The 19,554-nt window shown below is 53.2% G+C and overlaps 1 protein-coding gene across 6 annotated transcripts in view; it reads right to left on the reverse strand.

Moving 5' to 3' along the window:
• The window catches only part of TTLL13 (tubulin tyrosine ligase like 13), a 67,489-nt gene that overhangs the window by 27,485 nt on the left and 20,450 nt on the right, over positions 1-19,554 (reverse strand). For 3 of the 6 annotated variants that reach the window (XM_075918049.1, XM_075918048.1, XM_075918046.1), the window contains 4 exons: positions 8,126-8,336; positions 5,946-5,986; positions 4,939-5,057; positions 4,320-4,450 (listed from right to left, as the gene is read on the reverse strand). In XM_075918049.1, the coding sequence (XP_075774164.1) occupies positions 4,320-4,450; positions 4,939-5,057; positions 5,946-5,986; positions 8,126-8,319 (485 nt within the window). In that variant the 5' untranslated portion in view covers positions 8,320-8,336. Of the gene's footprint in view, positions 1-4,319; positions 4,451-4,938; positions 5,058-5,945; positions 5,987-8,125; positions 8,337-17,384; positions 17,522-19,554 lie in introns of those variants that run through there. The other 3 variants (XM_075918047.1, XM_075918045.1, XM_075918044.1) reach the window with 3 other exon arrangements.

Below are 19,554 nucleotides of genomic sequence, written 5' to 3' on the forward strand. Positions count from 1 at the left end.
CCAGCCCCCGGCCACTGAACTCCATCCCCAGCCCCCAGCCACTGAACTCCATCCCCACCCCCCGGCCACTGAACTCCATCCCCACCCCCCGGCCACTGAACTCCATCCCCACCCCCCAGCCACTGAACTCCATCCCCAGTCCCCCGGCCACTGAACTCCATCCCCACCCCCCGGCCACTGAACTCCATCCCCAGCCCCCCGGCCACTGAACTCCATCCCCACCCCCCGGCCACTGAACTCCATCCCCAGTCCCCCGGCCACTGAACTCCATCCCCAGCCCCCCGGCCACTGAACTCCATCCCCACCCCCCGGCCACTGAACTCCATCCCCAGTCCCCCGGCCACTGAACTCCATCCCCACCCCCCGGCCACTGAACTCCATCCCCAGCCCCCCGGCCACTGAACTCCATCCCCAGCCCCCCAGCCACTGAACTCCATCCCCAGCCCCCCGGCCACTGAACTCCATCCCCACCCCCCGGCCACTGAACTCCATCCCCAGCCCCCCGGCCACTGAACTCCATCCCCAGCCCCCCGGCCACTGAACTCCATCCCCACCCCCCGGCCACTGAACTCCATCCCCAGCCCCCGGCCACTGAACTCCATCCCCACCCCCCGGTCACTGAACTCCATCCCCACCCCCCGGCCACTGAACTCCATCCCCAGCCCCCCGGCCACTGAACTCCATCCCCACCCCCCGGCCACTGAACTCCATCCCCAGCCCCCGGCCACTGAACTCCATCCCCACCCCCCGGCCACTGACCTCCATCCCCACCCCCCGGCCACTGAACTCCATCCCCACCCCCCGGCCACTGAACTCCATCCCCACCCCCCGGCCACTGAACTCCATCCCCACCCCCCAGCCACTGAACTCCATCCCCAGCCCCCCGGCCACTGAACTCCATCCCCAGCCCCCGGCCACTGAACTCCATCCCCACCCCCCGGTCACTGAACTCCATCCCCACCCCCCGGTCACTGAACTCCATCCCCAGCCCCCGGCCACTGAACTCCATCCCCAGCCCCCCGGTCACTGAACTCCATCCCCACCCCCCGGCCACTGAACTCCATCCCCACCCCCCGGCCACTGAACTCCATCCCCACCCCCCGGCCACTGAACTCCATCCCCAGCCCCCCGGCCACTGAACTCCATCCCCAGCCCCCCCCCCCCGACCCCGAGCCACAGAACTCCAGAGGCAGAGGGATTTTGCAGTTGGCTGCTCAGCTTGGACTGACACACACAGGACCTGCCTGGCGCTGTCTCCACTCCAGCTGCAGACCTCCAAGCGTGCCCACGCCAGCAAGTGTGTGGGACTCTGACTCCAAAGGAGTGCACACTCGGGGGTGGGGTAAGCGGCGAATGCCAGAGAGATAAGTTCCCTTTCTTTCTGTGTCCTTTGTTAATTGATTTTATTCACTTTGAATCTGTTCAACCCTGTTTCTTTTAAGGATGTTAAAGACTAGGCGACTAGTGGACTAGCCGATAAGCATTTGCTTATCCGATAGTCTTTTGACTAGTTGACTAGTCGATATCCCCTCCCTTGCTCCCTCTATGAGACAGAGGCAGCAAAGGAGGGAGGGGAAGGGGAACTTCAAAGTGGCAGCACCACACAGCGCTGCCACTTTGAAACTCCAAGGTAGCCGCTGCACAGCTGATCTATGGATCAGCTTTGCAGCGGGCTGCCCCTTTAAAACGCCGCTGCTGCACATTTCAAAGTGGCAGCTGCCGTGGAGCCCAGGGTCAGCTAGGGACTCCCAGCTGACCCCGGGCTCCTCCTGGCATTTCCCCAGAACCCAGGATCAGCCAGGGAGCTCCGCAGCTGACCCCAGGCTCCATGGCTTTGAAATGCACGAGAGCTCCTGCTGGGGACCCGTGTGCAGCCCGGAGTCAGCAGGACTTCCCACTGGCCCTGAGTTCCGCATTCCTCCTTTGAAATACACAAGAGCCCCCAGGAGCTCCGCAGGAGGGGCTCTTGTACATTTCAAAGGGGGACTGCGGAAGTGCCTGTCGACTAGTCAATTTTAACACCCTCAGGGTACGTCTACACTACAGTGCTAGTTCGAACTAACTTAGTTCGAATTAGTTAATTCGAACTAAGCTAATTCGAACTAACGCGTCTAGAACTAAAAACTAGTTCGAATTAGTGTTTTGCTAATTCGAACTAGCAAGTCCACATTGAGTGGACTCTGAACAGGGCTTAAGGATGGCCGGAAGCAGTGCCGGCAGGGCATAAAAGGAGGACTTAGAGCGTGGAGATGCTGTCTCAGGCTAGCCAAGGGCTGCGCTTAAAGGGTCCCGACCCCCACCCCGGACACACAGTTCTAAGGGGTGCCCCGCTTGCAAAGAAGTTCTGGCTTGGATTGCCCGGAGTACCCACACTGGGCACATCACACCACTTGGCCATCAGCCCGGCTGCACTTGCCGCAGGCTGCCATCTGGGGAGAGGGGGCAATTGGGGGGCTGCAGGAGAGCTTCCACCCCCAGAAGCCCGCAGAGCCAGCCCAGTCCTCCCCATCGGGGGCTCGTACCCCATTCCTCCCTCACCTCCTTCCACTTACCCTTCCCTAGCCCCTCTTCTTATTGATGTACAAAATAAAGATAACGTTTCTTCCAACATTAACTCTGTCTTTATTGAAAAAAACTGGGGGAGACTGGGAAAAGGAGGTGGGAGAGGGGAAGAGAAAGGCTGGGAGAAGGGAGGGCAACTAACATGATCAGGGGTTGGGAACAGGTCCCAGATGAAGAGAGGCTACAGAAACTGGGACTGTTCAGCTTAGAAAAAAGGAGACGGAGGGGGGACAGGATAGAGGTCTCTAAAAGCAGGGGTTGGGTGGAAAGGGTGCATTCAGAAAAGTTCTTCCTGAGTTCCCATAAAGAAGGACTAGAGGACACCAAAAGAAAGGAATGGGTAGCAGGCTTCAAACTAGTAAGAGACAGTTGTTCTTCACAAAGCAAATAGTTAACCTGCGGAACTCCTTGCTGCAGGAGGCTGTGAAGGCTACAACTAGAACAGAGTTTAAAGGGAAGTGAGATCAAGTCATGGAGGTTGGGTCCATGGAGTGGTATTAGCCAGGGGGTAGGAGTGGTGTCCCTGCCCAAAGTTTGTGGAAGGCTGGAGAGGGATGGCACGAGACAAATGGCTTGGTCACTGTCTTCGGTCCATCCCCTCCAGGGTCCCTAGGGTTGGCCGCTGTCGGCAGACAGGCTACTGTGCTAGATGGAACTTTGGTCTGACCCAGGACGGCCATTGTAAGCTCAGGGCTCAGGGTCGGGGTCTCAGTGGACCCCCTTGATTTTCATGCACACCTGCTCCTGGGTGGCCAGGCTGGCAGCTCTCCTGCCCTAGCCGGCCACTTTCCTGTGCCTAGTGCAGAGGTCGTGGACGAGGTCCACGATGTCCGCACTAGCCCAGGAAGGTGCCCGCCTCTTGCGGTCCAGGGCAAGCTCCCGGGAGCCGCCAGCCTGGTCCTGGGAAGAGGGGGTGGGCTGGGGGGCATCGGGTGGGTGGCTCTGTGCCGTGCCAGGTGCAGGGTCTGCTGGCTGGGTGCTGGCAGGCTTGCACTTGGCATGGGCACCGTAGCCAGCCTGTGCCCCTTTAAGGGGGCCGGGGCCGGGAGGGGGGCATAGAGTTTCCTGGTGTTGGCCAGAGTGGCCACCAGGGAAACCTGGGGAGGGCTAGCCTCCCACTAGTTCAAACTAAAGGGCTACACAGCCCTTAATTCGAACTAGCTAGTTCGAACTAGGCTTAATCCTCGTAAAATGAGGTTTACCTAGTTCGAACTAAGCGCTCCGCTAGTTCGAATTAAGTTTGAACTAACAGAGCGCTAGTGTAGCGCCTAGGAAAGTTAGTTCGAACTAACTTTGTAGTGTAGACAGACCCTCAGTTTCTTTAAGTTGTTAAGTGAAGGTGTGTTGATTCTAATTGCATCAATGAGATGTGTATTATTCATAATTGTTGTCTTGGAGTTAGATCCAAATTACTGTTGGAATAACGGTATTCCTGGAGGCTCCCAAGGCACGCCAGGAAGTGTGCACAGGGCCAGCCAAGTGGAGGCGCCGCCATTGTATATTCTTTAGGAGCAAGGGGGTGGAGAGGGAATCCCCAACTAAATAACATCACCCATGGAGCACTTGGGAGCTCCTTTGCTGTTAAAACATCAGGCACCCAGGCACGCCTGTGAGTGTGACCTGCTCCCGAGTAACCTGGGGAGGAAAAAGGGGGCTACACCAGGAAAGCCCGTGTCGGGGCCCAGGGTCGGCAGCAGATCCCCAGAAAGCGGTCCCACTCCCAGAGCCAGTGTCTGGCTGGCAGAGCGGGCACTCACTCAGCAGGCAGGCACCAGGTGCGGGGGAAGATGTTGTACTCCTTGGGGAAGAGTTTGAGCATGCGGTTGAGGTTGCGGGCCAGCAGGTCCTTCCGGCAGATCTCCATCATACCCGGGAAATGGTTGATTTTCTGGAAGACGTGCAGCAGAAAGGACAAGTCAGCCACAGGAGCGGGAGCGACAGCCCTTGGGAGCAAAGGGGAAGCAGCAGGTGGCCAGGCCAGGGAGGCAGCTGTCCCGCCTGCGGGGCACTCCTGAGCCCATCAGCACAGACGCTCGCTCCTCCTAGCTCAGACCTGCGACTCCCCTCCCCAAGAGCTGCCCTCTGGAGGGCCAATGGGCTGGACAAGGACTCAGCAGTGGCAGGGGGGAGGGGAGCAGGGGGCAACTCTCCAGCTGTCCGTCAACCTGGCGCTGAGAGCACCTTTCTGGGTACCCCCAGTGCAAAGCTCAGGGTGCCCCTGGCACACCATGGCCAGGCAGTGGGGACTGTCCCACAGACAACTGATGCTCACCTGGGCTACTCTATGGCAACACCTGGCGTCCCACTGACTCCTCCCCACCTTGTCCTCTTGCCTGAGCTCTTCCCAGCCATGGCTGCCCAGGGAGGGGTCTTTACCTGAAACCTCTTCATGTTCATGACGCGCTCCAGAGAGACCGAGCAGTCAGTCCAGCACAGTGTCCACTCCTCGTCCTCCCCCACTTCCCTCAGGCCGCAGTGCCGGGCAGCACGCCGCACTGGAGCAAAACGAGCACAGGGCTAGCGGCATCTCTAGGCGGGGCAGGGAGATGGGCCGAGAGCCAGGCCTCTCTCCGTGGAAGGAGCAGATGGGAACAGGCGGGCCGGGGAGGGAACACCCAGGACTTCCACCAACAGCTGCCAAGGTGACAAGGGGCTGGGACCCTGGGGAACACGGCAGGAACATTCCTCTCCCTTAGCTGATGAGCTCTGCCCCCACCGGAAGCGCGTTTGTCCAGCTGGCCTGGGGAGCAGCCCTTTGAAGTGATTTCTGGCCCCACGGCCACTGCCCCCGCTTCTTAGGTGCTGATCATCATAGTATCTGGCCCCTCCCGAGAGGAGGCAGCCAGGCCCAGCAGAGCGAGAAACCGTGTTCTCCCCACAGCACAAGACTGTGACCGTCAGTGTGGGCCTGGTGGATCAGGGACATTAACAGTCCCACCGGGAGAGAGATGCTGCCGTTTGTGTTCTCCCGCCCCACGGCGAGGCGCCAGGAGAGACCCCGGCCCTCCTGCCCAGCACTCACTGCGAGAGGCACAGGCAGGGATGGGGACTCTCCGGCCCAGGCCAGGCCCAGGGCCAATCCCCGTCAGCCCCAGCCGTGCAGCTCTCAAGGCAAGCGTGCCAACATCTGCCTCTCAGCAGGCACGCCCTGAGCCCTGAGCCCTGCGCCCTGTGGCCATCTGGGGACTGAACTCGCCTGCCTCTCTCCAGCCCGGGGGGAGCTGCTGGCTCGGCCAGTGCGGGTGGGATGCGCAGGGGGAATGTGCTATGGGCCAGTCAGCCACGGCAGCCAGTGCTAACAGCGTGCCTGGGTGGGCGTGGGTCCGCAGCACTTGCCAGAGGGAGGTGGGGCTGAGAGGAGCCCTGGCTTGCCTTCCACTCACCGCTCTCGTATTTGCACTTGCTCAGGTTGATAGACAGCAGCCTGGAAGGGAGGGAAGGAGAGAGCAACGGCTCAGTGCAGCTGCCGTTCCCAAGGGACGCCTGTGCCCCTGCGCTAGACGCCAGCACGGCGAGGGCAGAGACATGCTGCCATGTTTCTTTGTGAGTTCTCCACCCCAGAGGCCTGCTGCCCTCAGCGCCTTCTGCCAGCACAGGACGCCCTCTGCACACCTGGCCCTGGCCCAGCACAGGGCAGGCAGGCCGGCAGTGAGGAGGGGAGGGTGGGGTCCCACTTGGAATTCCACACGGCGGGAGACTGAACGGCCTGAGATTCCCCCAAAGAGCTTTCAGGCCCCAAAAGTCAGTGCTGTCTGCTGCTTTTCGACAGGCTGAGGCCTGGCCACTGCTCCCCAAGGGCGTCTGCTCTGCAGATGAACAAGGAAGGGGAAAGACGGGCTCCCCCTTGCATTGAGGGCAGAAGCCGCCCACTGCGGGCTCAGATGTGCAGAACCCCACTGGCATAATTCCTGCCTGGCAACTGTCAGTCAAGCGGGCGCCCTATGGCCAGTTGCACACTCGCCCCCTGCACCCCGCAGTGTGCGCGCCTACAACCCACCTGCCGGGGGCTGCCTAAAATAGAGCAGGCTGCAGGCCTCACCTTCAGGCTGGCGGTGGCAGCCGGAGCCTTGCAACGGCTGTCCAGCCTGAGTGGATGCAGGCCCGGCACCCTGGCTTCCCAGAGAAGGTCCACACGGTTCCTATCAGCCCCCTCCCAGGCGCTTCGCTTCCCCGTGTCAGGCGCTGGCCCAGGACGGCCCCAGGCTTTGTGGGCAGAGAGGCTGTGCGCTGGTCTCTGGCGTACTCCCTAAGGCAGCCAAGGGACCGGGGCCCCTATAAGGGCCAGGAACGGAGCTTGGCTGGGAACCCTGCAAGCCCCTACTTGCTGCACCACAGCGTGACCTCGCAGGGGCGCCCCACAGACACTGGGTCCCCGCCAGTACCCGGCCCAAGCCAGGAAGCGAACGGCCAGCAGAGGCGTGTGGACACACTAAGAAATGGGACAAGGGGGCTGGAGAGAACCGCGCTGAGGCAGGTCCTGTACCAAGACCAGCCAGGCGAGGGGGCTGGCCGACTGCTCTTCTAACCTCCAGGGCTGGGGATCCCAGACCCGCCCTGCTCTGGAGCGTAGCTCCCCTTGTCCTTACAAAGCTTTTCCTAGGAGCTAACCTGGCTGCAGACTAAGCCCATCGCTGCTTCTCCTGTCTCCATTGAACAAGGGGAGCAGCTGGTCACCAGCCCCACTCTAACAGCCCTTGACAGAACCGGAGCCGGATCAGACACAGGCCCCCAGCAGCGCTCCCTGGAGCCTGGGCACGTGTGGCCGCTCAGCAGAGAGCCCAAGCCACGCAGCTGATCGGCAGGGTGCCCACAGCTCCTTCTGAGTTGCTACTGGTGGTGCACATCCGCACATGCCTTGGTGCAGCAACAATTTATTCCACACATGGATGGAACACTGCCGCCCAGCCTCCTTTTCTCAAGATTAAACCAGCAATTGTTTGACCTTTTCCCACGGGTCCGTTTTTCTAGCCCTTTCATCTCCGTCCTGCAGAGCAGAGTCACTGTCCTACCGTGGGGTGCCCAGGACTGGACACAGTGCTCCAGCTGAGGCCTCCCCCGTGCTGGGCAGAGACAGTGACTAACGCGAGCTATGTGCTGCAGACGGTTCCCTGCTGGCTCTTACTGTCACACCCCCAGGGACCCAAACAAGAGCTGCTTCCTGACACTTAGCACTCCACCTGCTCAGTCTCTGTAGCCAGAGCACCTGCAAAGTCTCCCTTCCTGCCAGCCTAGACAAACACCCGGTCTCATCCAGCATGTGTGGGCGTGGCTGTGGGACCCCAGGCCCGCATGCTGAAGCACCTACAGTGTCTGCCTTGGAGTTGTGGTACGCGACCAGCAGCCTGCGGGCTTGGGGTATGGGGCAGCCACGATCATCACGGGCTCAGCATGCGCATGGTGTCCAGAGAAAGCACATCCGAGCGAGCCATGCTCTGGCCTGGGGAAAGGCCCTGGGCAGCTGCCACCCAGACTTAGCTGGCTCCTCCCTGGTCCTGGGAGGCCGAGGTGACACCTGAGGAGCACGAGGGAACAGGCTGCAGAGAACGGTGTGGAGGAAACTCACCTGTGTTTTCGCTTTTTCTTTCTGAGGGTGGTCTCTGCCTCGCCGTCTTCTGCCACTTGCTCGTCCAGATCGATCAGAGAGACAGCCGGCAGGAGATCACGTTTCCCTCTCTGCCCTAGGCACGGCTCCTCTGCCTCGAAAGCTCCCTCCAGGGCCTGGGCATTCTCCGATTCGCTGCTGTCGCTGGAGCTCATCTTCCTTCTGCTGGCTGCTATTGCGAGTTGTACAGGAAAGAACTCATCAGCCTGTGGTGTGCAGACAGCCTGAACGACAGGCTAGTGCCAGTGTTAACTAACACTGCAGTGTGCCCGGGCCTAGCACCTGCTAGAACGTATTCCTGCCTGCCCTCCCCTAGCAATGACCCAGGGTCAGCCTTGCCTCTCTCAGCCCTCGGGCCCCGGGATGCGGCTCCGTTTCCCTTTCCTTCCCCTCTGACAGGCTCCCGAGATCACAGGAACCCACTGCTGCACCTTGAACCTCAGGTCTCAGAGCAGATTTGACTCTTGAAGAAATGATTTCAGGAGCTCTCCTGGGGCTATTTCCAGGGAAGATCCATCTGGGTAAGCAGCCCAAGGAGACCTTCCTAGCTCCACAATAGAGGAGAAAATAGCCTCAGACTCTCACCTTGGCGTGAGAACTGCGGGGCTTACCTGGTCGCATGAAACCTGCACAGTTTCGGCCCAACCCCTGGGACACAGACCCCCACTTGGTGACCATTGGGCCATATATGGTAATATGCAAGCGCAGGGAAGTGATGTGCGGATTTGGGGATAAATACCCAGGGCACAGTTTGCTCGAGGAGGTCTTTGCCACACACGTACCACCGTGCGTGTGCCTTCTCAAATACTTCCAAGCGCTGCCGGCCTGATCAACCGACCAGCCACCTCCCCCGACTCTCGGGCGTAACATAGGCCTTCGCAACCGAACCGATATCTGTGAAACGTTCCCTGTGCTGTGTACGTTGGTACGTAGGATTTGAGTTTTTCCTGTTGTATAAGCTCAGTGTTGTAGTTGTTTGTGGGTAGTACATAGAGTTTGTAGTTATCACTGTTATTTAATTACTGTAGCTGGATAGTTTAAGATAAGAGACTATTCCCCTTGCCGTTCCCATCCCTATATCTCTGGCACGTTTTACTAGAAGCCATAGAATAAATATAACAAATACTGTAAATTCATTATCAACACGGCCTATTACAAGTCTTAGAATAAACACTAGAAAGTCACCTCTGTCATAAATAAATAATTTTATTTGATAAAACTGTCCACCTGGCTCTGTCCTTCCCCCTGGGTACTCACCATCGGACCTGTGGTCCTCGCGACAGGAGGAAGCAGGGCCCAGGCAGGGCTGGCCAGCATGAGGGGCGGCACAGCTGTGCGGGGGGAACCACCGCCCCCCCGAAGTGATCCCCCCCTCCCGAGGCCTCACCTGCCCCTCCCCCTGGGCCCTGCTCCCCCAGCCCCACCCCTGCCCGCTCACCAGGGCGCCCAGCTCCGCTTGCGGGGGGGGGGAAGGGCTCTGGGGGCGCCAGCTGCAGCCGCGCCCCTAGGGCTCCCGCAGGCCCCGCCGCTGTTGTAGATAAATCTATGTATTATATATTGCTGCATATGACTTGACACTGTGCCTCTCCACAGAACCTTGTCACTTGTATTAGAACCTGAATCCACAGAACCTTGTCACTTTGTATTAGAACCTGAATCCACAGAACCTTGTCACTTGTATTAGAACCTGAATCCACAGAACCTTGTCACTTGTTTTAGAACCTGAATCCACAGAACCTTGTCACTTCGTATTAGAACCTAAATCCACAGAACCTTGTCACTTTGTATTAGAACCTGAATCCACAGAACCTTGTCACTTGTATTAGAACCTGAATCCACAGAACCTCGTCACTTTGTATTAGAACCTAAATCCACAGAACCTTGTCACTTTGTATTAGAACCTGAATCCACAGAACCTTGTCACTTGTATTAGAACCTGAATCCACAGAACCTTGTCACTTTGTATTAGAACCTGAATCCACAGAACCTTGTCACTTGTATTAGAACCTGAATCCACCGAACCTTGTCACTTCGTATTAGAACCTAAATCCACAGAATCTTGTCACTTTGTATTAGAACCTGAATCCACAGAACCTTGTCACTTGTTTTAGAACCTGAATCCACAGAACCTTGTCACTTCGTATTAGAACCTGAATCCACAGAACCTCGTCACTTTGTATTAGAACCTAAATCCACAGAACCTTGTCACTTCGTATTAGAACCTAAATCCACAGAACCTCGTCACTTTGTATTAGAACCTGAATCCACAGAACCTTGTCACTTCGTATTAGAACCTAAATCCACAGAACCTTGTCACTTTGTATTAGAACCTGAATCCATAGAACCTTGTCACTTTGTATTAGAACCTAAATCCACAGAACCTTGTCACTTTGTATTAGAACCTGAATCCATAGAACCTTGTCACTTTGTATTAGAACCTGAATCCACAGAACCTTGTCACTTTGTATTAGAACCTAAATCCACAGAACCTTGTCACTTTGTAGTAGAACCTAAATCCACAGAACCTTGTCACTTCGTATTAGAACCTGAATCCACAGAACCTTGTCACTTTGTATTAGAACCTAAATCCACAGAACCTTGTCACTTTGTAGTAGAACCTAAATCCACAGAACCTTGTCACTTCGTATTAGAACCTGAATCCACAGAACCTTGTCACTTTGTATTAGAACCTGAATCCACAGAACCTTGTCACTTCGTATTAGAACCTGAATCCACAGAACCTTGTCACTTTGTATTAGAACCTGAATCCACCGAACCTTGTCACTTGTATTAGAACCTGAATCCACAGAACCTTGTCACTTCGTATTAGAACCTAAATCCACAGAATCTTGTCACTTTGTATTAGAACCTGAATCCACCGAACCTTGTCACTTTGTATTAGAACCTGAATCCATAGAACCTTGTCACTTTGTATTAGAACCTAAATCCACAGAACCTTGTCACTTTGTATTAGAACCTAAATCCACAGAACCTTGTCACTTTGTATTAGAACCTGAATCCACAGAACCTTGTCACTTTGTATTAGAACCTGAATCCACAGAACCTTGTCACTTTGTATTAGAACCTAAATCCACAGAACCTTGTCACTTTGTATTAGAACCTAAATCCACAGAACCTTGTCACTTTGTAGTAGAACCTGAATCCACAGAACCTTGTCACTTCGTATTAGAACCTGAATCCACCGAACCTTGTCACTTTGTATTAGAACCTGAATCCACAGAACCTCGTCACTTTGTATTAGAACCTGAATCCACCGAACCTTGTCACTTGTATTAGAACCTGAATCCACAGAACCTCGTCACTTTGTATTAGAACCTGAATCCACAGAACCTTGTCACTTGTATTAGAACCTGAATCCACAGAACCTCGTCACTTTGTATTAGAACCTGAATCCACCGAACCTTGTCACTTGTATTAGAACCTGAATCCATAGAACCTTGTCACTTTGCATTAGAACCTGAATCCACAGAACCTCGTCACTTTGTATTAGAACCTGAATCCACAGAACCTCGTCACTTTGTATTAGAACCTGAATCCACAGAACCTTGTCACTTGTATTAGAACCTGAATCCACAGAACCTTGTCACTTTGTATTAGAACCTGAATCCACAGAACCTTGTCACTTTGTATTAGAACCTGAATCCACAGAACCTTGTCACTTTGTATTAGAACCTAAATCCACAGAACCTCGTCACTTCGTATTAGAACCTGAATCCACAGAACCTCGTCACTTCGTATTAGAACCTGAATCCACAGAACCTCGTCACTTTGTATTAGAACCTGAATCCACAGAACCTTGTCACTTTGTATTAGAACCTAAATCCACAGAACCTTGTCACTTTGTATTAGAACCTGAATCCACAGAACCTTGTCACTTTGTATTAGAACCTGAATCCACAGAACCTTGTCACTTTGTATTAGAACCTAAATCCACAGAACCTTGTCACTTTGTATTAGAACCTAAATCCACAGAACCTTGTCACTTTGTAGTAGAACCTGAATCCACAGAACCTTGTCACTTCGTATTAGAACCTGAATCCACAGAACCTTGTCACTTCGTATTAGAACCTGAATCCACCGAACCTTGTCACTTCGTATTAGAACCTGAATCCACAGAACCTCGTCACTTTGTATTAGAACCTGAATCCACCGAACCTTGTCACTTGTATTAGAACCTGAATCCACAGAACCTCGTCACTTTGTATTAGAACCTGAATCCACAGAACCTTGTCACTTGTATTAGAACCTGAATCCACAGAACCTCGTCACTTTGTATTAGAACCTGAATCCACCGAACCTTGTCACTTGTATTAGAACCTGAATCCATAGAACCTTGTCACTTTGCATTAGAACCTGAATCCACAGAACCTCGTCACTTTGTATTAGAACCTGAATCCACAGAACCTTGTCACTTGTATTAGAACCTGAATCCATAGAACCTTGTCACTTTGCATTAGAACCTGAATCCACAGAACCTCGTCACTTTGTATTAGAACCTGAATCCACAGAACCTCGTCACTTTGTATTAGAACCTGAATCCACAGAACCTTGTCACTTGTATTAGAACCTGAATCCACAGAACCTTGTCACTTTGTATTAGAACCTGAATCCACAGAACCTTGTCACTTTGTATTAGAACCTGAATCCACAGAACCTTGTCACTTTGTATTAGAACCTAAATCCACAGAACCTCGTCACTTCGTATTAGAACCTGAATCCACAGAACCTCGTCACTTCGTATTAGAACCTGAATCCACAGAACCTCGTCACTTTGTATTAGAACCTGAATCCACAGAACCTCGTCACTTTGTATTAGAACCTGAATCCACAGAACCTTGTCACTTGTATTAGAACCTGAATCCACAGAACCTCGTCACTTTGTATTAGAACCTGAATCCACCGAACCTTGTCACTTGTATTAGAACCTGAATCCACAGAACCTCGTCACTTTGTATTAGAACCTGAATCCACCGAACCTTGTCACTTGTATTAGAACCTGAATCCACAGAACCTTGTCACTTTGTATTAGAACCTGAATCCACAGAACCTCGTCACTTTGTATTAGAACCTGAATCCACAGAACCTCGTCACTTTGTATTAGAACCTGAATCCACCGAACCTTGTCACTTGTATTAGAACCTGAATCCACAGAACCTTGTCACTTTGTATTAGAACCTGAATCCACAGAACCTTGTCACTTTGCATTAGAAACTAAATCCACAGAATCTTGTCACTTTGTATTAGAACCTAAATCCACAGAACCTTGTCACTTTGTATTAGAACCTGAATCCATAGAACCTTGTAACTTTGTATTAGAACCTGAATCCACCGAACCTTGTCACTTGTATTAGAACCTGAATCCACAGAACCTTGTCACTTTGTATTAGAACCTGAATCCACAGAACCTTGTCACTTTGCATTAGAAACTAAATCCACAGAATCTTGTCACTTTGTATTAGAACCTAAATCCACAGAACCTTGTCACTTTGTATTAGAACCTGAATCCATAGAACCTTGTCACTTTGTATTAGAACCCTATGTAGAAAAACTTGTAGAAAACTGAATCTATAGTTAAAATGGTAAAATGTCTTTTGCTAGGAGTAGAATAAGATCTTCCCCCCACTCTCTCCCCCCCACTCTGTAATCAATTGCCCTGTTGAATGAATGAGGTGTGAATGAGTAAGACTTGGGAGCCAAGCACCTCCAGACAGCTACACTAGTTGAAGAGGGGGTGGAAGCCAGACCCAAGGTGTCAAGCGGGCTGAAGAAAGAAGAGCAGACATATTGACGGCCTTGGGGATTAGAAGCAGGCACCTTCTTTGGAAAACACCCTCTCTGCAGCACAAAGGGACCAACGGACACAGACCCAGAGTTTGAATCTGGGATAGATTTGCATATGAGAGGGATGCTCTAAAATGAGGTATCTTGCAGAGGACCCCGGGTTTTCGTCTTGTCACCATCGGAGCATCGATCCGGATCGGCAGAAGCCCGGCTCCACCCCTCCCCCATCTAACTCACCTGGCCAGTGCAGTTAAGGGGAGCAACTCGTTGGTAACAACAGCAAGACGGAGTGTGCTTGTGTGTGTGTGTGTGTGTGTGTGTGTGTGTGTGTGTGTGTGTGTGAGTGACATATATATATCATATGCATATGATAAGTGTTGATTATTCTATGTGTGATCAATAAATGTGGCGTGTTGCCTTATCCCCCTGAAAAAGATCCCGAGTACTTCTTTTAAGTCCAACACTGTCTCCATGGGACGAAAGACACCAGCCCATTGGGAAACCAAGCGAAGGGGCGGGGTCAGGGCACGGCCCGCCCCGGCCCGCGAAACCATGGAGACAGCGCACCTGAGGCGGGTCACGTGACTGACAGGCTGCCCAGGCTCCTGGGGAGAGTAAACTGGCTTTTGATTGGCTGAGGGAATGGGCGGAGATTCCCACCTGTGCAACGCCACGGGGCGGAAATGGGCGCTCCCAGCATGCCTCGCTCTCGGCCCCTCTCTCCTCTCGCCAGGCACCTGGCTGGGAGCGGGGCGGGGCTCCCCAGCCCCTCCCACTGGTTCCCTGCCCCCCATCTCGTGCTCGCTGGGCCCCCTCCCTGAGCAACATGGCTGGGAGCAGGGAGTAGAGCCGGCCGGGCCAGCTGCTTCCTGCTGCTGGCAGTGAGAATGGGGGTCCCCGGCCCCCCACTGTCTCACAGGCTGCCCTCTGCAGTGGATGGGGGGGCACCGCCTGTTGCTCCCTCACCTCCCTTACAACCTTCAAGGGGCATAGGACCCCTTGTGGGCCCCAGGCACCCGTGGTCTAGCTGGTACCTGCTCCTGCCATGAGTGCAGGGGACGGGGCTTGCTGGCCAGTTCTCTGCTAGGATTGGAAGGGTTGATGGGTACCTCAGAAGCAGGAAGCCCACCGATCCGAGTGGCTACCGGAGCCCGACAGCAGTAGAGGAGCACTCAGGAACACAAGGCCATTTGAGAGACACAAAATGAACTATTTGCATCCGTCTCAAGATTCCTACCCCTGGGCCATTCTTCTGAGGTGACAAATCTACAAAGTAGTCTACACCACAGGTTATGTTGCTACCTGTCACTCAGGGACATCCGTGCTAAACCTGGACAAGGGTGATCCACTAGATCTAGCACAGCTGTACTTGCAAAGCGCCTGCGACAAGATCGCTCACCAAAGGCTCTTTGGCAAAGCGCTGTCATGGGACAGAGGGAAGGTCCCCTTCACAACATGTAACTAGTGAAAAACTAGGAAGAAAGGGTTGGACTCAGACTGCTGGAGCCTGGGCGCGGGCGACAGAGGCTGGATCACACAATAACTGCCCTGTTTGGTCTGTACCCTCACAAGCACTGACATTAGCCACTTGGTGAGCGGGAGCGAGATGGACCCATGCTCTGACCCATTCTCCTGTTCTTAAGATGCTAACAAGCCCACTGCCAGGAAACTGACCCAGCCAGCAACCCCCAGAGGGCCTTCCTCACCTCCCGATAATAGGATGGGAGAGGCGTGAGGTAGGGGTAAGGGTCAGGGAGCTCACCTGGCCTGATCCAGGCGAGACAGGGCTTGAACAAGGGCTTCACTGCAGTGTGGGTGGGCTCTGACCAGAATGCAGTGGGCTCTACCGCGGTCTCTCCTACCCCAAGGCCTTCCTAAGCCGTGCTCCAACTGACTAATTACCCCACTGCTCTCACCCTGACGTGCCACCAACCCCACCCCCCAGCCTCGCCCACTGGTAGCCCTGACCACTCCTCCCCATCCCACTGCTGCCAACATGCCCCCAGCCTCCTATCCCATTGGGAGCCCTGCCCCCACCCCCACCCCCACTGCCAACATGCCCCCAGCCACCTATCCCACTAGGAGCCCTGACAGCCCCAATCCCATCACACAGCCCCACCCTCTGCAATACATCTCCAGCTGCTGGGAACCCCACCTCTCCACACCTCCCCAGCCCCTCCTCCCACAGGGAGTCCTGTCCCCACCAATGCTGCCTCCTGTTGGGGGCCCTCACTTCCCCCACCCTGGGCTGCTCCGTACCTCAAGTAAGACACAACAGTCGCTCAGGAAAGTCTACACTACCAAACGAGGCTGAGCTGGGGTGTAGCCTGTCACTTTGACACCTCATTAATATGTATCTTTAGTTATGAATATGTATTAGCTGTATTCATATTCAGTTAGAAGTTTCTAGGAATGTGGCACACGGCACGCAAGTAGCTGCACGTGTCACACTGATCCAGGCTGTTACAACTTGTTTATCAAAGCAACCAATCAGGGACCCTTGTTTTCCTGTACAGGGTCTAATGATTGTAAAGATAAAGATCATGACTATTTATGAGAAGGGTGCTTTGAAGGCCTGGCTAAGAGTTGTCTGTGTTGGTTCGCGCTTTTTCCACCTTGCTTGTGTTTGTGTCACCCTGTCAGTCTCAGTTAGTTAGTCAGGGTTAGCTAGATCTCGTCATGGAGTGTGTCCGTTAGGATTAGTGTGTCAGTTCACTGTACCAGCCGCTGGGTACTTGTCCGTGACGGGAGCGTCGGGTTAGCTAGCTAGGTTTTGTGTCCAGTATAGGGAACAGGTACAGCTCGTCGATCACTGGTTCCTGCTGAAGAGCAGAAGCCACCAGACGACCAGCGCCAGGCAAGTCTCCACCGGTGATTCCTGCGCCTAGGAGCGGAAGGCCCCAGACGAAGATCACCACTACCTGCCTGCACCACACCCGTCCCCAGGGTCTCCGAGGGATCGCCTCTCTGTTCCTCGCTAAGGGCTCGGAAGAAGCCTAAGGCTTGAGGTCGAGAGCACCGCAGAGGGTCACCGCTGTGAGGGATCTCCTCCTTGTCTTTCACCAAAGGCTTTCAATTAGCCAAAGGTTTGAGAGACAGGAGCTTCTCACCCACTGTCAACTACTGGTGTTATACTGAGGGAAGCTTGTACCTAAATTTGCATCTGATTATTATTAATTAAGCCTCAGCGGAAGTTGCAGATACCACCAAACCTCATCTATCATAGGTGTTTGCTGACCCAGGAATGCCGCAGTAAATAAAAACGTTGCTCACTTTAAAAGGGCCAAACCATATATTGTAAAAGTTTTAAAAGCACAACAAGGAAAAGCAGGTAAACACTTTTTATCCCAACCCCAAGAAGGAAAGAAGATAGAAAAGTTCCCCATAAACACAAGGTTACACAAAATACAATAATTACTCAGTCCAGTAGTTGACAGTGGGTGAGAAGCTCCTGTCTCTCAAACCTTTGGCTAATTGAAAGCCTCTGGTGAAAGACACGGAGGAGATCCCTCGCAGCGGTGACCCTCTGCGGTGCTCTCGACCTCAAGCCTTGGGCTCCTTCCGAGCCCTCAGCGAGGAACAGAGAGGCGGTCCCTCGGAGACCCTGGGGACGGGTGTGGTGCAGGCGGGTGGTGATGATCCTTGTCTGGGGCCTTCCGCTCCTAGGCGCAGGAATCACCGGTGGAGACTTGCCTGGCGCTGATCTTCAGGTGGCTTCTGCTCTTCAGCAGGAACCGATGATAGACAGCTACCTATCCCTCACACCTGGACACAAAACCTGACTAGCTAACATGACGCTCCCGTCACGGACAAGTCCCCGGCCGCTGGTGCAGTGAACCGACGCACTAACCCTAACGGACACACTCGATGACGAGATCTAGCTAACCCTGACTAACTAACTGAGACTGACATAAACAGACAGGAGACAAGCAGGAACAAGGGTGGCGCGAACGAACACAGACAACTGCTAGCCAGGCCTTCAAAGCACCCTTCTCATAAATATTCATGATCTTTATCTTTACAATCATTGGACCCTGTACAGGAAAACAAGGGTCCCTGATTGGTTGCTTTGATAAACAAGTTGTAACCGCCTGGATCAGTGAGCGGCATGCAGCAGCACAGTGTGACATGTGCAGCTACCTGTGTGCCGTGTGCAACACTCCTAGAAACTTCTGTATTAACATTCCTAACAGCTACTACATATTCATAACAAATCATACATATTAATGATTGCTTATAAATATTAATGAAGTGCCAAAAATGAGCAGGCTACAATCCCCTCCTTGATGGTGATTGAGAGCGACTGCTAGAAAATCAACCATCATAACATTGCAGAAACAGGATTTCTTTTGCCACCTTTAGATCTACAACATAGGTAGCAAGTCATTGCAAGAGCATGTATAGACAGAAATGCTATTACAGACTTTGAAACCCTGTGACACAGTTAGTAACACTTCTTGTGACCTAAAAGCAGGGACTGGATGAGCAGAGCGACGAAGCAGTGCACTGGATTTCGATGATGGAATACGATCCATACTCCAGTATGACAATGGTGTGTCAGTTACCATGCACTTCCACACTTCGTTCTCTACTATAACCAGCTTACTCTCAGGGGGATGCACATATTCATTATGACGGTCATTGGGTCTAATTACCTGACCATCACTCATGATTTTAACATCCATACGAACCATATTGACACCTGTAGTTACAATATTATTAATACATATAATAACATGATCAATCTGAAAGAAAACTCCATGTTAAACTTTCTGAAAAAGATAAACCAAGACAGTAGATTAGATTTTGGTCTCTAACCCCCATTATCAGTTAGACTGAAAGTAAGGCTAATCCTTTTCTCCTTCCAGAGCTTAAGCTGTGAGATATGAAACCACTTCAGGATCTTCTTCTTTTTATCAGTGGTGATTTCGATTTGGTACACCGTTGGGCTGGCTTTGTTAACTATTGGACATGGCCCGAGCCATCTAGGACTTAATGGATGGTCCTTTTCGCTATAATGGCGATATAACACTCTTGTACCAACGTCCCAGTTATCAAGGGTCTACTCCTCAGCCAATCTTTTGTCCATTTTCACGATGTTCCTTTTCAGCTGACAGGCCACATTTTGTTGGACCTCCGATATTATGGATAGCAGATGTTGGATATACTGGTCAATTTTCACCCTCGGTTGGAATTCGTCGGAAGGCACCCCTCCTTGTAACCACCAAAGCTCAGATGTTCTCATTGGTCGTCCGAACAGCACCTCGTGTGGCGTATACCCCACAGAGCTGATCGTGGATCTCATAGCCATCAGGATTAGAGGAAGATGCTGGTCCCACTTCATTCCTGAGGCATCTACCATTTTCCTCAAGGCCGTCTTAATAGTCCGGTTGGACCTCTCGACCTGACCTGAAGATTGCGGATGGCCTGCAATATGAAATCGCTGTGTGATGTTCAAGGCCGTACACAATTGCTTAGTGATCTCCGCAGTGAAATGAGATCCTTGGTCGCTGTCAATGACCATTGGAAGACCAAAACACGAAAAGACTTCATTAAGTAGAACCCGCGTGGTAGCTTTTGCAGTGCAC

Source organism: Pelodiscus sinensis, unplaced genomic scaffold (assembly GCF_049634645.1).
Source record: "Pelodiscus sinensis isolate JC-2024 unplaced genomic scaffold, ASM4963464v1 ctg130, whole genome shotgun sequence".
NCBI classification, from domain to species: domain Eukaryota; kingdom Metazoa; phylum Chordata; order Testudines; family Trionychidae; genus Pelodiscus; species Pelodiscus sinensis.